Genomic DNA, 19,546 nt, shown 5'->3' with positions numbered 1-19,546 from the left:
ATATGTACCCCTTAGTTCATATTGGCTAACTCTGCTTTGGAAGAGCTTCCGAATACTGTCAGGAAGTGTTTTATTGTTGATTTTAAACATAAATTGCGCTGTTTTAAGGTCCACTAAATCTCTGAATTTAAGCACATTTGAATTTACGAATAATCTATTTGTTGGTTCTCGATAATCTGCTTTGTTTATAACTCGAATGGCTCTTTTTTGTAAGATAAAAATCGGGTCTGTGATTCTTTTGTATGTATTTCCCCAGATTTCCACACAATAAGTGATGAATGGGACAATGAAGCAACTGTATAACATATTCAGTGAGGATCTCCTTGGTTCTGTGCAATATTCCTATTGATTTAGACACCTTTGCCTTTAAAAAAGGAACACCATGCTTTTTTCCCCCTCCTTAAGATATTATACAAGATATTACACTTTTTAAAAGACCAGCATTTCAGTTACAGATGTTTAGGGCTGAAACGATCCTCGAATAATTCCAGTAATTCGATTACAAAAAATGATCGAGGAATTTTCTCTGCCTCGAGGAATCGTTTAATTTTGCAGCTCAAAGCATCGTATTTCGCCCGGACTACATTTAATGCGGCACAACGCGCTGACGCCGCACACGTAAAGGACGAAGAAAGAGGCGGCGGATATGTTTGGTTTTAGTAACATGCCATGCTCAGACGGGAGACACTTGTAGCTCAGTGCTTAACTTTTATTTTCAATCCACGCTATATTCTTCTGGTCCGTTCTCCTATATGTTCCCCCTCTAACCCGGTACATACATAGGTTCCTCTAAACATCTGTTCCCGCTACAGTTTTAACTAAAAGAAAAGGCAGAAAATGTCAGAATAAAAACGTAATAAAGCTAACTGGGTAGTTTTGTATTTTAACTCTGTAGTCATTCATGGATAAAACAAGCAGCACTGGAGCCTATGTGGTCCTCAGATCCATCAGATGGGGGGCTGTCATTAAGAATTGCCTGGAGGCTTTTGTTCTTCTTCTTGTACCTTTTAGAATTTTCATTCCACTTGGCTCTTTGTTTTTGTTGCTGTTTAGCAGTGAGTTCGCCAATCGACTTTAAAAGTCCCCTCTCTTTTCTCTTCTTATACCTGCATGTAATACAGAATATCAAATAATTCTTTATTTCAATAACACATTTTTTACAATTGAATTGCAACTTTGTTTTCTATCTCCCAAATCTCAAATCAACCCCTAAACCTCAACCCCTGAATCCTATTCCCGCCCACACACACATCCTTGTTATGCTATCTTTGTGAGGATACTTATCAACATAGTGTATTCCCTAGCCCCCCACACACACATTCTTGTAATGCTATCTTTGTGACGACACACAGTTCTAACCTCTCTCTTTCCTTCCTTCTGGATTCCTCAAGAAGGTCTGGATCAGACCTAACCTTTTCTCTGTGCTTCTGCACCCTGGCCTTTGTTGCTTCTCTGGCTGCTCTCTGTTTTGCCACATCTCCTGATCTTAATTACAAAGGTTATACAACATTATTGAATACCGCCAGTCTTGATACAAGTATATTTCTAATATTGTAACACTTTACAATAAGGGTCCCTTAATTAACATTAGTTAATACATTATTAAGCATTAATATAAACTAATGTGTTAATTAATTCTAAGTAATGCATACATAATGATAACTAATTACATTATTCAACTTTTATTATTACTTAATTTATTAACTAACTTTGAGTAGTAAACAGTTCTGCTTACTAATAGGCTACATTAATTAATCCTAAATTATACGTAATAATGATCTGTAAACTGTTAATTAATGCTTAATAATGTACTAACTAATGTTAATTAAGGGACCCTTATTGTAAAGTGTTACCAAAGTAAGTCTGTAACCCATTCCCGTAATTTTTTATGACTTATTAAATTAGCTAAAATGGCTAAAGCTAGCTAGGTAGTTAGTAGATATGAGAATAAATGCTGCTACAGTACAATATAAACCCGAGAAAACGAACCACAAAATCTGTAGCCCCGATTATACATATATAATAAATTACCGTAACACTTCCTTTCATTACCGTAACAGCCTTGCATATGTTACGGTAATGAATGCAGAGCGTTACGGTAATGAATGGCAGTTCCATGTTGCTAGCAATAATTAGCACAGCTAGCATGACTGGGCAGAAATATTTTCACTAACAGTTAAGCTCTATAAAAGTTACTTTTCCACAGAATATAAAGTTATTATCTACAAAACTATTTTTAATATACCCTGTTATGGTAATGAACAGTAGTAGTATGCCAAGGGGTGTATATAATTACAGTTTTTAACATATCTACTGGAAGAACTTGAAAGATGATCTTATCTGGTAGCCATTTTGCAACTTCTCTTCCACAAGAGGCATCATGGGACAAAAAAACTTTATTTGTTGGAACACAGGGATTTTAATGGAGACAAATATCTCTGTTACGGAAATGAACTGTTCATGCTCCGGACACATATGTTTGGCCCAGAAAGTAGTTATTCACAAATAGTTGGCCCAAAATGGTAACACTGCTAGTTAAAGGGTATAACACCAACCATTTTTTGTATTTATATGTATATTAAATTATGAGGATGTATTGTGATAATTTGGGGTTTAAGATAAAAAATAAAAGCCCGGACACGTTACGGTAATGAACTTTAAGGTTGAAATGTTGTCATAAAATATAGAGTAATTCATTAAATGCAAAGACAACAGTAGTCCTACAATTAGTACATAACCTAGTTTGATATATAATACAAATGTATGATTGTTTTAGTAGTTTAGTCTATAAAATCCTTACAGGCATGTCAAAATGCAATTTCGTGAGAATCACCCTAATGTGTTCCAATACAGCAGTGCCAAAACTCAAAATCTTATACTTTAACTTAAAACTTAACTAGAACTTAAAATGTGCTTGACACAAATGAAAGTTCAATTGAGACACATGGGAAAAACACCTAACCTTTTAAGTGATGTGTGTTATCAGGTGTAATAGCATTTTTAGGTTAGAAATAAGAACATTTTTTGGTAAGATCCTTAGTTTTTTGAGTGAAGGCAGTGAATTTGGTCAACTGGTGTAAGTTCAGGGTTTTTAAATGCACAGCCATGAACCTACTGGATTATATAATTTAGTCTTAGTAATATCAATTAACATCTAACATTTTATGTATTTTTTAATTGCTCTTTAACTAAACAAAAATATGTTTTATCCGATTACTCGATTAATCGATGGAATTTTCAGTAGAATACTCGATTACTAAAATATTTGATAGCTGTGGCCTTACAGATGTTTTTCAAAGTGGATTTTGTGCTTCAATGAAGAACTAATAATTTAGTTGTTATAAAGGTTTTAAGCAGCAGATTCTACACAGCAGACTAAACAATCAAACAAACAAGGGTTGGTCACAGAGAGCAGACAAGTCCCACTTACGCGTCACCGTCACTCCGGCGTCTCTGAAAAGCAAAAGGCAGAAAAACGGAGGTGAAAACGGGTCAGATGACAGAGACGGGGGAGGGTTTGATCGGCAGCTGGTGTGATCAATACCTTGGCCGAGTCCCTGTCCAGCGGATCCCGTTTGTCTTTAGGTTTTCCTGCGGAAAACAAGCGCTTTCATTTACAGAAACAAAACGATGTAATTATTGTAACGAGGGGACATGAAAGTCTCAGAATAACTCACGGCCCCTTTTCTTCTTTTTTGACGAAGGAGCGATTTGGTCAGAGTTCAACCTTCAAAAAACACATCTGGTTGTGGATATTTATGTGACTTAAAAACATCAAAATGTGATTAAAAAATGAGGATTTCTGGGAAATACTCACAGGGGGAGGCTTTTACTTCTTTCTGGGGGCTTGGAGAAAACCTTGGAACGACAGATGAATGTTGTTATTAAAGAGGCAGATGTCGTTATTAAAGATATCGTTATTAAAGATGTTGAGATTAAAGATGTTGAGATTAAAGAGGCAGATTGAGAACTTTAAAATGAGTAAATACAACTTACATTTCTAATTTAAACATATTTGAGAAATGTACCAACTAGTGATGCACCGAAATGAAAATTTGTGGCCGAAACCGAAACGGAAAATAATAATAAACACTTGGCCGAATACCTAACAATACCAAACATGGTTCTTCGCAGTTTTTCATTTATTTTGCTAATTTTTTCACCATTGCATAAATCAAATAAATTTGATTTAGGCATGCTTTTAAAAGAAAAAAAATCTTTTACAAAATTACAAGGTAGAAAACATTTGTTGAACATAAAAAACTGAACATTTTTTAATTTCCCAGCATTTCTTAAATATTCCAGCAGACATTATACCAGCAAAGAACAATAACTTAAAATAAATAAATTAGCAAAATACATTTTTTGGCCATCTTTGAGCTTACGTTAGGCTTAACTGACTGAACATTGTAACATAGGCCTTAAAACAATAAAAATGCATTAAAGCGCTCAGGGTTTTTTATCATTTCAAATGATAAATCAAACTTGTAGCTGAAAGACTTTGCAGATGTGCCCCCTCTAGATATTTGAGCAGAACATTCATTGCAATTTTATATTATTCTTTGCCACTCTAAAATACTTCCACACTGCTGACATGTTTGCACCACTTAACTCCACGCACTTCGCTGTTTGATTTCGTCATCTAAACGCACCTGTAATAGATTGATTTATGTTGTTTTGGTTCCACCTGCTGGTGAATGTTAGGTAAAATTCTTATGTGGTTAGTTTTTGGTTGGCCAACGATTTATGTGGTGCGCAACAGTTACGGAGCGGCCAGTCTATTTCCTTATCCTATTACAACGCTGTTATTAATTGTTCGTTTTTTTTCCCACTTATTCCACCGAACACCGAAAGTGTTTTTTTGTCATTTTCGAACAATTTCGGTTACCGAACAATCGGTGCATCACTAGTACCAACTAAACATGATATAAATAAAAGCAGTAACAGTCCCACCAGGAAGACTTTCGACGGTCCGGCTCCGCTGGGAGTCGTGGAGGAGCCGTTTACAGGATTGTTGATTTCTGGCCATGAACAAAAAGAAAAAGTTATTATATCACATTGTGTAAACTGAAAAATAAAAACGGTACAAAGTCGGCAGCGTGCACACACTTACTTAGTTTACAGTTTGAGCAGTACAGCCTGTTGCATGAAAACACAGAACAAGAAGCCTTTAACTCTGGCAAATTCAGTCCAATCACACGTTTCTATGATTCAGATCTATGTCTCTTCACATGCAGGCGAACAGGCGACGGAACCGACCCAAAGCGACCCGTGACGCGTTCCTCAAAGGGCCGGGATTCTCCTTCCACAGCACACGGGTAGTGGAAGGACCTCTTGCAGCGCCCGTTTTCACATCCGGCAGTAGCTCCTCTTTGCCCACAATGTTTACACATCTAAGGCGGGAAAATAAGCGACACGGCGAGGGATTAGCGCCGCACACGGCCGGGGCATTAAACCTGCTAGCGTTAAACGGCTCGTTACCAGTCTGTGTCCTCGCTTCACTTCAAGCTTCACGTCCTCCTCGTTGAAGCCAAACAACTCGGAAAACTCGGGAGAATTTGTGCAAAATATCCCGGATGAGAATAACTGGAAACAAACAAACAAACAGGCGGGTTAGAGATGGATGTACGGACCGCCATCCGGCAACTCCAGGACGCACAACTCTGGAGAAAAGAAAATATCACAAATATGAGAGAAGATGGAAGTTATTGTACAAGTTATTGTTATTGTACATACATTGTAAATAGTGAAAAGGAGGCTTTCTGATATTCATGAATGTTTACAGTAGGGTTGTCCCAATCAGGATTTTTTAGTTACCGATCCGATCCTACGGTGCCCGCCATTGCTGCAAATAAAAGAAACGCTGCAAACAAAAAGAAACGCCACTGCGAATAAAAGAAACGCTGAAAATATAAAGAAACCCCGCTGCAAATAAAATAAAAATGTGAGAGGACACCAGTGTTGTTGTTTTTGTTGTTTTTATCATTAATAATAATGCCAAGAATAATCTAAAGCGTGGGTAACAATAGTTATTTGGATGAATGTGAAGTTGAAGCTGTGTGTGGTGGTCAGGGACTTCTCCCCTCATGTAAAAAACACCGGTGCATCAGCAAAAATAGTGCCCGGTAATTCACTTCCGTTGTGGCTTTTTTATTTGGGTTGTTTTTTTTAATTTGCAGCAGGGTTTCTTTATATTTTCAGCGTATCTTTTATTTGCAGCGGCGTTTGTTTCTGTTTGCAGCGTTACTTTTATTTTCAGCAATGGCGGGTCTCGGCCACCGTACGATCCCGATCACTTGAGTATCTGCCGATTCCCGATTTTTCCCGATCCACTCACTTGTTTTGGTTCCCGATACAATTCCAATACTTTTTCCCGATCAGATACATTTTGGCAATGAATTAAAGGGAAAGTTCGGCTTTTTACAACCTGGACCCATGATTGCCGCGAAACTCTTCATTTCTTTTATGAATCACTAGATCTGCTTCCAGGACCTGTTGTAACATTGTGGCGCTGTCTGTGTAATAAATAAAATAAATAAATCCGTTTGTAAACAAGACCTCTGAACTCATGACGTCATCTCTGTGCGCGCGTCCCAGACACAGCTCCGTGTACAGCTGGAGTTCGCTACTGTTAGTTTACTGTTAGTTATTTGAAACATGTCTGAATATTTGTCAAATTCTGAGGTTGTGGACGACGACTTTGAATATGATGGACGTCCTTACCGTTTTGAGCCGGAGTATACGGCTGAAGAGCTCACTGAACGGAGGACAGAGTGCGCACAGAGATGACGTCATGAGTTCAGAGGTCTTGTTTACAAACTGATTTATTTATTTTATTTATTACACAGACAGCGCCACAATGTTACAACAGGTCCTGGAAGCAGATCTAGTGATTCATAAAAGAAATGAAGAGTTTTGCGGCAATCATGTGTTATTTAGACGCTGCATCGTCTGTGTCCCGCGGTGCCCCGTTCACCACCGTTATATGGAGAAGCGGCTCGCAAAAAACTCCTAATATCTTCCGAAGGACTCCAAATGACACCAAACACCTCTGGGTGAGTATACAACCATAAAAAATGCCAGAAATAAGGTCCAGGTTGTAAAAAACCGAACTTTCCCTTTAAGTAAAAAAAAAAAAAAAACAAAAAAAAAAAAAAAAGTTTCTTTTATTGTCCATTCTCTCAAACATGGACATATATTTATTTTCACTGACTGCATCATTGGATCAAAACAAAGCTCATCAGCTCTGGTGCCACAAAATGTATAAACATGAAATTGTAAACTAAAACAAAGAGTGCAGAATAGTGCAATAACAAAAATAAATACATTTCACTTCAAAAGAGGTAGTTTACCTACTAGGTTCAAAGGTTGAATGACATCCAGTCAAACTCACAATCAATAAGAAAATGTAAATACATTTTGGTTTAACCTTAGTGCAGAATTCTCAACAGCATGAAATGAATAGCAGCAGCTTTTCATCGCGGCTGTTATAGTTTTCTGTCACTGTGTTGTAATGCTGTTACGCAGAGCGTAGGGTGTAGGCAGTACCGATCTTGTCATTCCAGTTTGTTAGGGCCCGAGCACTTGCAGTGCGAAGGCCCTATTGTATCTGTAGGAATTATTCTTCTTCTTCTTCTTCTTCTTATTGTTCTGACAAAAGGAAGGCCTTTTTGCCCCCCTAAACGTGCCCAAAAAGTCACCAAATTTTGCATGCAAGTCAGGCCTGGCGAAAAATTTGATATTTAATGGTTTACATTAATGGGCGTGGCCTAAGGGCTCAACAGCGCCCCCTAGAAAACTTTGTGCCTCAAGCCCCACAATGCGGTTTGTCGTACATGCACGAAAATCGGTACACACCTGTATCATGGCCCAACTTAAAGAAAAGTCTCTGGGCGTCATGTCGAGAAACCGAACAGGAAGTCGGCCATTTTGAATTAATCGTGTCATTTTGGCGAAATTTATGCCATTCCTTCGGCAGTTAATACGGCCCGAACCGTAACGTGCACCCAGGTGTGTTATACATCAAAATGTGCGTCTCCATCCTCCGACACCACGCATTACTTTTCTCTTTCAAAAGCGTTACCGTGGCGACGCTAGACGCCGAAAAGCGCGCCCACCCTTCATCTGATTGGTTCAGACAGAAAAAACTTTGCGCCTCAAGCCCCTCAATACGGTTTGACGTACATGAACGAAAATCGCTACACACCTGTATCATGTCGCAACTTAAAGAAAAGTCTCTTGGCGCCACGGCCGAAACCGAACAGGAAGTCGGCCATTTTGAACATTCTGAATTAATCGCGTAATTTTGGAGCAATATATGCCATTCCTTCGAGAATTAATACGGCCCGAACCGTATCGTGAACCCAGATGTGTTACACATCAAAATGTGCGTCTCCATCCTGCGACTACACGCATTACTTTTCTCTTTCAAAAGTGTTACCGTGGCGACGCTAGACGCCAACAAGCGCACCCCCCCTTCATCTGATTGGTCCATATTTGATAGTTCCCCAAAAGGCACCAAATTTGGCACGCAAGCCAGGACTGGCGATAAATGTGATATTTCATGGTTTGCATTAATGGGCGTGGCAAAATGGCTCAACAGCGCCCCCCGGAAAACTTTGTGCCTCAAGCCCCACAATACGGTTTGACGTACATGCACCAAAATCGCTATACACCTGTATCATGGCACAAGAAAAGTCTCTTGGAGCCATGGCCGAAACCGAACAGGAAGTCGGCCATTTTGAAATCTGATTGGTCCATATTTGATAGTTCTCCAAAAGTCACCAAAATTTGCATGCAAGACAGACTTGGCGATAAATTTGATATTTCATGGTTTGCATTAATGGGCGTGGCCTAACGGCTCAACAGCGCCCCCTAGAATACTTTTATCTGCCATAACTTTTGAATGGTTTGACATAGGAAGTTGTGGGTGGTGTCATGGGACTCTGTAATGAGTCCTTAAGCTTCGTTGGCCTTAATTAGCCCCGCCCCTTCTTCTGATTGGTTGTCCCGATTTTCTGCTATAACATTGGAATGGTTTGACATAGAGTCGTGGGTGGTGTCATCAGATTCTTTATGGAGTCCTTGACCTTCATTGGCCTGAATTAGCCCCGCCCCTTCTTCTGATTGGTTGTCCTTTTTTTATAATAAAATCGCCGCGAGCCGCCAGTCGCTCTCGCGCTGACTCCCGCTTCCTGATTCAAACGTCTGCCGGCCCCGCCCCCCGACCAATCAGTGGCGAGTAGGGTGATGACGGCCCCGCCCCCCGACCAATCAGTGGCGAGTAGGGTGATGACGGCCCCGCGCCCGACCAATCCGCTGTTGTAATGTGGTGACATCAGAAATAGTCCCGTGCTCAGCCCGGTTAGAATCTCGGTAGAATGGTTACAGAAAAAGTAATAATAAAATAGTAGTGTTTTACTAATATTTATACCTTACAAATATTTAAAAAATTAGGAAAAAAAGTTCCAGACATTATATCGCTATGTTGGTCTCTCCTAAGCCAGTAAGTCAAACTGAAAGTAGTAGTTGAGTCTTAGCTCAACCAGAGCATTACGGTCTATGGTGCCGGAGGTCCGGTGTTTTTTTTTTACATAAAAATTTTCATCTCTGTCCTGCGACGACGCACATTACTTTTCTCTTTCAAAAGTGTTACTGTGGCGACGCTAGACGCGAAAAAGCACTCGTCCCCTTCATGTGATTGGTCCATATTTGATAGTTCTCCAAAAGTCACCAAAATTTGCATGCAAGCCAGGCCTGGCGATAAATTTGATATTTCATGGTTTGCATTAATGGGCGTTGCCTAACGGCTCAACAGCGCCCCCTAGAATACTTTTCTCTGCCATAACTTTTGAATGGTTTGACATAGAGAGTCGTGGGTGGTGTCATGGGACTCGGTATTAAGTCCTTGACCTTCATTGGCCTGAATTAGCCCCGCCCCTTCTTCTGATTGGTTGTTCCTTTTTTCTGCTATAACTTTTGAATGGTTTGACATAGAGAGTCGTGGGTGGTGTCATTTCTGATATGCTTATGGGGGGCGGTGGACGTGAGTGCGAGGGCCCGTTCATCGCTGCTTGCAGCTTTAATTTTTATTCATTTCTCATTTTTATGCAAAGATTTAAGAGTCTGAAAGCACAGAATCCTTCACATTATATCAATCAGATGTCTGAGCCAGGATGTGACATCGTTTCAAGAGCGACTTGCGGCTTCCTGCTCATTTTTTTCAAAGAACAATGGCAACAAAGAAATCTGTTCCGTGGTCAAATTCAGATTCTTAAATGTGGTGGCTGAGGAAAATACCCAGAGAGAGCTAGACGGGGCCACGAGGAATGAAAAACATATACCAGGAGCTTTCTCAGTCCATGTCTGCTCAAGGCTGCAAACGTCACAGCAGCTTCGCTCCAACCGCCTACTTCTGATCTGGGTGTTGAAAAGAAACGAGGGCAAGTTGAGTCGAGTCGGGCTGAGTAGGTACTAGTTAAAAAGTGCTTATAGAGTCTCAGAGTAATCAACCACTGTGCAATAATAATAATAATAATAACCACAATCATATGCTGTAACAATTCACCTTTCAATGTCTACCTCATACTGCTGCACCTTTCACTTTAAAAAACATTGTATTTATGTTAATAAGAGCCATTTGTCTATTACTGTTTGTAACTACTTAAATCTGGGATCAGTGAGCAAAAAAAAATCCCTGTCTGGCATGTTCATACTTGGCCAATAAAGCTTATTCTATTCTGTTACTTCAGATATTGTTTTATACACTCCAAACCAACATGAGTTCAAGGATGGACATGACCCAAACATATGTGTTAAGGTTCCAGGGGATCTATGGCATCTACTACAATTTTCATCCATATTGTCAAATATCTTTGTCATTCTAGCTTTAGAGTAATTAAAGTCGCATCCTAAGATTCCTGTAGACCTGAGGTCTGTTCAAACTGTCAGCTCCTTTAAATGAGGGCTAAAAACATGACTGTTCACTGAAGTTAAATACTTACCTGCTGTACTCTACTGCCCTTACTTTTAACAACTTGTGCTTTTTATTATTTTACCTCTTTTCTTATAATTTTATTTGTTTTTTAAGCGTACTCTTAAATTAAATACTTGTGATTTTTGAAAACCGCGCAAAGTTACACTAGTGATGGATAAGCCCTGAATGCAGGCATTGTGACGTAGAATTGTCAAATTGGTTTAATTCACCGTACGAATCAGCACAGATTACTTTTGTAATACTGTATTTGACCCGGTCTTTGTACGTTTTGACCGTATAGAAATGTAATATACAACTTGTGATTTTTACTATTTTACCTCTTTTCTTATCGTTTTATTTGTTATTTTGTAGGAGTTTGGGAACAAAAGAGCTGGGGAACGGGGAAAAAAAAAAATCTGGATAAAAAAATAAAATAAATAAATACAATTTTTTTTTTTTTAAATTGATACTTGGATTTATGTATCGATAATCGTTCCTACACATGTATATCGATAAAATATCGATATTTTTAACCCACCCCTATTAATAACGGCTAGATTCTTGTGAATTCTAACCCACTGAAACTACAGTGTCCTGCTAGTGAGTGGCCACTACAATGTACTGTTTAATTCTGTCTTGCTGCTTTAATGTTGATGTAAAGCACTTGTGTTGAATTGTGCTATACAAATAAACTTGCCTTGCTTAACATTTTAAACTGGATTAAGGCACAGGATGTAGTCCCAATCAGCACAAAATGTGATTTTAATAAGACAGTGAGCGAAATAACTGAGTCAAATTCCCTTTCTCGGCCAAATAAACCTGCAGGGTTCCTACACATTTTTCAAGGTCAAATTCAAGCACTTTCAAGGGTCATTTTCAAAATCTTCAAGCACCTTATCGCTGGGGTAAAATATCTACAGGAATATATATATACTCATAATTATTCTTTCAGCTTTTTATCACAAATATGTACATTGTATCGTGCTGTAAACATCTAGTTATGTTTCAGCTTACTGATTTTATTTCTCCTTGTAATAACTAAACTATACAGTCTGATCCCAATTTTGTGAAAGACACATAGTTATAATTTCAAGCACTTAAACTAAAATTCAAGAACTTTTCAGGCCTTGAAAACACAACATTGAAATTCAAGCACTTTCAAGGATTTCAAGCACCCGTAGGAAACCTAGGGTTGCCACCCGTCCCTTAAAATACGGAATTGTCCTTTATTTGAGAAAAAATGTTGCGTCCCGTATTGAACTAATACGGGACGCGATTTGTCCTGTATTTTCATTAACGCCCCATACACACATCTGTCACACCATCAACACTAAATTTAACAATACTGAACAAAATAAAACACAGGAAACATTAAGGCCAGCAAAATCTTTGTGGCGGGACAACAGGACCTGCTGCGTCTGTATATTCTAGTTGAATTATTGAAATAAGTTAACTTTTACACCATATTCTAGTTGAATTATTGAAATAAATGAACTTTTACACCATATTCTAGTTGAATTATTGAAATAAATGAACTTTTACACCATATTCTAGTTGAATTATTGAAATAAATTAAATTTTACACCATATTCTTCACCAGTAGGCTATATTATACATCTGGGCTGATGTGGACGTACACAGAATAGGCTATTTCAGTTGCTAGTATGGTTGTCTGTCTGTACAGTCATGCAAGTTCAATGCTATTAAAGCACTTTAAACTTTAAATCAAAGCATTTTGTTTTTTCATATAAAATAAACACTTTTGTATGCAGTTTAGAAGTTTTGGGGCTTTTTTTGGCGCCTGCGCTGCTGAAATCGGGTGTCCCTTATTTCTATTTCTGAAAGGTGGCAACTTAGGAAACCCTGAACCTGATGCTGACACCATGTCAGCAGACATGATGACCTGTCTGCTGAAAGGTTCAAAGTTCTCACTAAACCAAATAAAGAGAGAAAGAAACCATGTTGTAAATATTAGCCATCACAATTAAAACAGTGTTTAACTCAAACTACTTTGGTTTGTAGGTTAGGTTAAAGTTAGTTAGTAGTAGAAAAGCTCCAGTTCTTTCTTCTTTCTGCAGGAGAAGGAGGGGGAGAAAAGACAATAGAGGGTTTTCACCGACGTCACGAAATGGGCGGTACCGCGACCCGGCAGCCATAGCGGCGGGATTATTTGTAGGCAGAGTGGAGGCTGTGGAGGGCTGGAGGTTGAACAACAACAACAAAGCGGCTAACATGTAAAATTTGACCATGTCAAAACCACGGAAAACCTCGGCAAAACGTGGGGAAGATACCAGATACCGGGAAGGACTTGGTCCTCCAGAAAGGGCGAGGTATAAAGAGAAATTAAACCTTTTAGGTGGCCATGATCCGTACGAGCTGGAGCAAACAACGTGGACCACGGATGACCCGACTATTCTGCCAACGATTAAATATCCTGACATCGTGAATTACCTCATTTTTTTTACCAAATGGACCCCCATTTGTACACTGGCAGAGTAGGGTGCAAGAAATTTAGTTTGAGAAACTCTGTTGTAAGGCTATGAAATGAATAAATCATGGCGAGCAATAACGCTAAATATACAGTAGATTATTATATTATTATATTTATTCTTCACTTACCTGACAATAAATGTGAAGAACAAACACGAATGTTGTCAAGATTCTTGCCCGTGAAGTTCTGTTTCAGTGCAGCAAGCCACTGACGTCTCCTTTCTTCTGATAAGTTTCGGCAAGTATCTCCCTGATTTGTGATAACTTTTGGAAGTCTGTAAAACTCCAGGTGTTTTTCTCGGTCAGACCGATTTGTACAACCGTACACACGGCAATAATTGACCATTTTCCACGCGGATTGTGATTACGGTTTATGAAGGAGCAGAAATGTGCAGTCTCTCATACGCTCTGGCTTTGTTTTGGTCTGGGGGGGTGGGGGGTATATCTCCGTAATGGCGACTCGCGTTTGGTGACGTCACGTGAAAGCCCTGTATGGTGGCCAGTGTTTTCATGCATTACATGCATGTTATTGTTCTGTTGTTTTAAAACCCAACTATCAGAACTTTGCACCAGGATTCGAACCAACTTCCGCCTCGACCCATGTGTTCCGACGGAAACCAGAGAAAAACATCCGAGTTAAGGCTTAAGATTTATGCTTCCGCGTTACACCGACGCAGAGCCTACGCCGTACGTGCGCGCGTCGCCGTGTACCCTACGCCGTAGCTCTCTGCGTCGATTTAACGCGGAAGCATAAATGAGGGATTAGGCGCTGTTTTTACCAGGCAGTTCTGGTGGGCGGTGACGCCGCCTTTGCGGCCCAGCGGTCCGGTCGTGCTGGTCTCCTCGGCCCGGCTGCAGAGCCCGCAGCTCGGCCGGCTGCGGAGGGGCATTTCCACGCCGGTTCCCCTCGCAACGGCCTCCTTTCCCCGCCGGAACGGCTCCATGACGCTCCGGGTTCAGCAGCCGCTTCAAACGGCGCGTCCGCTCCGCAGCTCCGCCCGCTGGGTTGCCAGGTTTGTAGAGACGTCCCCCCTCCGGGACAGAAATAGGGTTGGAGGTAATTCAAATTATAAGAGGGCACATGTTAAAGAGGTGGCTTTAACATGATAATGGAAAAGATAACTTACATTACTCGACGGAAGCAACATGTCTTTGATGACATCTGGAGACCTTTTATATGGTTTTTAAGACATGATACTAATGTTGGTAACTTACTTCAGCAGGAGGAGGCTCAGATGGAGTAGAATATCCATGTGGGGTGATATAATGGCCTGAAAATGTTCTTGAAATACATCAATGTCATAATTGATCTCAGTATTTGTATGCATATATTTGTATGTGTCTGTATTCACACGGGCATGCGTATACTGTATATCACATCCAGGGTTCTATTGCTATCAGCTGTACTTATTTAATGGATATCTATGTTTAAGTGTTTCTTAATTAATACTATATCTATTAATGTTTTTCCCTCTTTTGCTCTATTTTTTCTTTTTTTTTTAAATTATTATTATTTTAACCCATTTCTCTTATTCTTTCTAGAGGACGAGGGGATGGGAGGGAGAACAGGGAGAAAAAGTTTGCTTTGTTGCCTGTAACAGTGACTGATGTTTGACTTGTTGGAAACTGCAAACAAAAATCTAATAAATACATAAAAAAAATAAATAAATAAGAGGGCACAGGGTTATCCTTTATTAGTAGTTTACTAACAATATTACACCAACATGTGCATGTTCTCAGAGGATTTGGAATATAATTATCATACTAAAATCACATTTTGTAGGGAATGGTACATCCTGTGCATGTTTAGCCTTAATCCAGTTTAAAATCTGGAAACTTCAAAAGTCCTTCATACAATAAAGATTCTGGGGAAAAAAATAGGAAATTCTGCCCTTTAATGACCCTCCAAGGTCGAAATTTGTAAATGAACGCCAGCACAAGAATGTTCCACATTTCTAAAAGGTTTTGAAGCAAAGTTATCGCGTGTAAAGCACCATGTCTCACACTTTATTCTTCTTCAGGTTTGTGATGGCTATAGTTACAAAACAGGTTTTTTTCTCTCTTCATTTATTTTAGTGAGATCTTTTACCTTTAACCTTTCAGCAGTAAGGTCACCGTGGAAACGTTTGTACAATAAAGATTCTGGGGAAAAAAGGTTATACAAGTAAAAATACAAAATTCTGCCCTTTAATGACCCTCCGGGGTCAAATCTGTACACGAATGTCAGCGTCTAAGAACCATGCACGTTTATAAAAGGTTTTTAAAGCAAAGCTATTGAATGTAAAGCACTTAATTGTTGTTTCCTTCAGGTTTTACACACTTTTTCATGTGATGGTTTAGTGACAGAAAGCAGAAGGTTGCATTGAAATGTGTCAATAAGGTTTATAAAACCCACGTCTGACTAGAACAAACCAAGAAAACTAAAATCTAATTTAGTGGTGATGGTGAATCCTGTGCACGTTTAGCCTTAATTCAGTTTAAAATCTTAGGCTAGGCAAGTTTATTTGTATAGCACAATTCAACACAAGGTAATTCAAAGTGCTTTACATCGACATTAAAAGCAGCAAAACACAATTAAACAGTAAATAACAAATACATTGATAAGAAAAGAGGTAAAATAATAAAAAGCACAAGTTGTTAAAAGTAGAGTACAGCAGGTAAGTATTTAATTTAAGAGTACGCTTCAGTAAACAGTAATGTTCTTTTTGCCCTGATTTAAAGGAGCTGACAGTTTGAACAGACCTCAGGTCTACAGGCATCTTAGGATGCGACTTTAATTACTCTAAAGCTAGAATGGCAAAGATATTTGACAATATGGATGAAAATTGTAGTAGATGCCATAGTTCCCCTAGAATCTTAACACATATGTTTTGGTCATGTCCATCCTTGAACTTATTTTGGTTTGGAGTGTATAAAACAATTTTTTTTTTTTAAATGTATAAAACAATATCTGAAGTAACAGGAATAGATTGTCAAACCTATACCTCAATTTTCGATTTTATAATAATAATAATAATAATAATAATAATAATAATATAATATATAATAATATATAATATTATTATAATTTTCGATTTTGTTGTTGTTTCAAAGTTCATTATGGATATAATTACAGATGGGTCAGGAATCAGGACACACACACACGTTTAATTAGTCTGAATGTTGTGGGTTAAATTAAATCACTTTTGTCACTGCTCCCCTGGATATAACCTCGGACAAGTTTATTATACAAATGTAAAGTGACGTCACTACGATCAGGATGAATTTCTAGGATTATAAATACGTATTGCATCAATAAAAATGTGCTTTGGAAAGGGATTTACAGCCGTGTTTCTGGAATTCATCCATCATCCATCCATCCATCTATTATCTATACCTGATTTAATAAAGATAGATGTATTTAGATATAGATTGGTACTGAAATGGCTGTCTCTCTCTCTCTCTCTTATATATATATATATATATATATTTCAAAATATTGGTAACTTTTCTACAGTTGGAGGAAATGATGAGGGGGAAGTTTACTTGAATACGACAAATCTGGCATCCCAGTTGTGTACTTGTAGTTTCATTTCTGGTTTCTGAGGTTTTGTAAGACAAACGATTAAAAGGACTTGGAAATCAAAGACGCAGTGATTGATTGAATTATCACAAGTTGTTTATGTAAAAAAATTAGACAGGTCACCCAGTAGTGACAACACCATACTTAATATACAATATAGCATCTCCATTAACAACCATCTCATTACAGACTGATATGAATACACAATATCTACATTCAGAACACAAGCCCTCTGCAGGGAATGATAGTGCTATACAGGGACCTCCGGCTGCACATCCAGAAAGCTTTGTTGGATTTATGAAAACCGCAGGGTTGACTATGATTGTTTACACATAAATTCTGGACGGCTGGTGGCAGAATGTGTTTCTACAGACAGACTGACGATAGAGAAACATGTAGAGTTTCATTCTCTACATGTCTGTCTATCGTCAGACAGCACAAGGGTGAAAACGGACGTTTCTTTATAAGAGAACACACTACGGAAGAGTACAGGACTGTCTCAGAAAATTAGAATATTGTGATAAAGTTCTTTATTTTTCTGTAATGCAATTAAAAAAACTAAAATGTCATACATTCTGGATTCATTACAAATCAACTGAAATATTGCAAGCCTTTTATTATTTTAATATTGCTGATTATGGTTTACAGTTTAAGATTAAGATTCCTAGAATATTCTAATTTTTTTTTGAGTTTTCTTAAGCTGTAAGCCATGATCAGCAATGATCAGGAATATTAAAATAATAAAAGGCATGCAATATTTCAGTTGATTTGTAATGAATCCAGAATGTATGACATTTTTGTTTTTGTAATTGCATTACAGAAAATCACAATATTCTAATTTTCTGAGACAGTCCTGTATTAGGGCCAGACAGGAAAAAAACAAAAATAATATTTTAGAGGAGGAAGATTTTTTTTCATTATGCACTTTGAGAAAAAAGTCGAAATGTCGAGATTAATTTTAAATTCTTTTTTTTTTAAATTAATTTTTAAACTTTTTTCTCGACATTTCAACTTTTTTCTCGAATCTCAAATCTTCCCCTCTCAAATATTTTTTCTCCTGCATGGCCCTAATACAAAACATAAAAACAAAAACATACCCATCGTCTCCCTTTTTTAAAATTCACAGTAACAGTTGAAATATGAATGTTTATGGAAAGTGAATGCAGCTGAATGTTAAGACAGCTCTTGTGCACATAAACGCAATGAGATTTACCATTTGATTGTGAATTTAAATAGATGCATAACTTGAGATCAGTCCCGCTGGCCCATTCATACGCACATCTATCACCCGATCATAAAAATAAGCAGACTGCGTCGTAAAAATAAGCAGACTACACTTGTTTGTGACTATCAAGCTACTATACAGGATGTAGTGTGGATGTTTGTTCTGTATCTTCACCTCGTGATGGCAACAACTGCAGGATCCTTAAGAGACGCCGTCGTACCAGAACAATACAGTGCATGTGAATTAAAGACAAATAATGGAGGAAAAAATACAGTTTTTCTGTGCAAAATTCCTTTTTAGGACTGATGTTGGCAAGATCACACGATGCTCGGGTTCGGGAGGGACAGTGCTGTGGCCGAGGAAGTGCTGGGGGGTTCAGGGTTTGACGTCGGGGAAGGCTGTGTAGGCCTCGCTGCAGCTGGACGACGTGCTGAGGTTCCCTGAGCCCTCTGTCGAGACAACACAGCAAACGTTAGCCTCACACGGGTCTCGGGTTCACGTCGTAGGCCGTAAGGTGAACCCCGTTATCGTTTCATCCCGCTCCCACCTTTGGGGACGACACAATCTTTACATTATAAAAAAGATGGATTCATGCTCACCTTATAAGTAAAAGTTCGGAGCTCAAAACCCCGCAAGAGTCCCGTGATCGGGACCGATAAAAAGCACCAGCAATAACCAGCAAAAAGCCACATTAACAGTAACAACTTAATCAATAACCATCTTATTAATAAAAACAAATGAAAGAATAGCCTTATTTATAGAAATATACTGTATTTTCTGGACTATAAGCCGCTACTTTTTTCATAGGTTTTCAACCATGCAGCTTATACAAAGGTGCAGCTATTCTGTGGATATTTTTCTTCGCTCTAACCGGAATTAGAATCAAAACTAAGACAAAATAAATGCAAAGAAGAATACGCTACTTGTTCTTTAGCAGATAGAAGTAGGTAGAAGCAGATTTCAAATAGATAAATAAATACTGGTTATTTTCTCTTGGTTCTGTCCCGTTTTAATCAGCAAAGATGCTGCCGTGTTAAAAGACACTGTTAGGAAAGGATCTATTTAGGTACAAACATGTACATCATTTACAGTTCAAAATCCTTCTGTACATGTAGTAAATATCTAATCTAACAACATAAATATCTGCAGCTTGCATATCTTTTTTTTTAAAAATAGAGCGGATGCGGCTAGTATATCTTTTTTTTAATTATTTTTTAAAAAATAGAGCGGATGTGGCTTATATGCAGGTGCGGATTATAGTCCAGAAAATACGGTACATAGGCTACATGTCCTG

General features: G+C 38.4%; 2 protein-coding genes across 5 annotated transcripts in view; both read right to left on the bottom strand.

Annotated features, from left to right (window-relative positions):
• LOC133446208 (uncharacterized) overlaps nt 1-14,458 on the bottom strand; it is a 30,012-nt gene extending 15,554 nt beyond the window's left edge. For 2 of the 4 annotated variants that reach the window (XM_061724156.1, XM_061724157.1), the window contains exons 1-10: nt 14,245-14,458; nt 5,482-5,586; nt 5,260-5,393; nt 5,114-5,139; nt 4,954-5,021; nt 3,818-3,858; nt 3,678-3,727; nt 3,545-3,591; nt 3,431-3,453; nt 1,005-1,106 (exon numbers count right to left, since the gene is read on the bottom strand). In XM_061724156.1, the coding sequence (XP_061580140.1) occupies nt 1,005-1,106; nt 3,431-3,453; nt 3,545-3,591; nt 3,678-3,727; nt 3,818-3,858; nt 4,954-5,021; nt 5,114-5,139; nt 5,260-5,393; nt 5,482-5,586; nt 14,245-14,409 (761 nt within the window). In that variant the 5' untranslated portion in view covers nt 14,410-14,458. Of the gene's footprint in view, nt 1-1,004; nt 1,107-3,430; nt 3,454-3,544; nt 3,592-3,677; nt 3,728-3,817; nt 3,859-4,953; nt 5,022-5,113; nt 5,140-5,259; nt 5,394-5,481; nt 5,587-13,594; nt 13,955-14,244 lie in introns of those variants that run through there. The other 2 variants (XM_061724159.1, XM_061724158.1) reach the window with 2 other exon arrangements.
• A 3,290-nt stretch (nt 14,459-17,748) lies between these two features.
• LOC133445640 (guanine nucleotide exchange factor DBS-like) overlaps nt 17,749-19,546 on the bottom strand; it is a 35,529-nt gene continuing 33,731 nt past the window's right edge. Inside the window, exon 27 of the mRNA XM_061722963.1 lies at nt 17,749-18,701. Coding sequence (XP_061578947.1) covers nt 18,628-18,701 — 74 coding nt within the window. The 3' untranslated portion in view covers nt 17,749-18,627. The remainder of the gene's footprint in view (nt 18,702-19,546) is intronic.

This window comes from Cololabis saira, chromosome 6 (assembly GCF_033807715.1).
Source record: "Cololabis saira isolate AMF1-May2022 chromosome 6, fColSai1.1, whole genome shotgun sequence".
Taxonomy (NCBI): domain Eukaryota; kingdom Metazoa; phylum Chordata; class Actinopteri; order Beloniformes; family Belonidae; genus Cololabis; species Cololabis saira.
The sequence above is the reverse complement of the archived record's forward strand: the minus strand, read 5'-3'. Positions and strand labels throughout refer to the sequence as shown.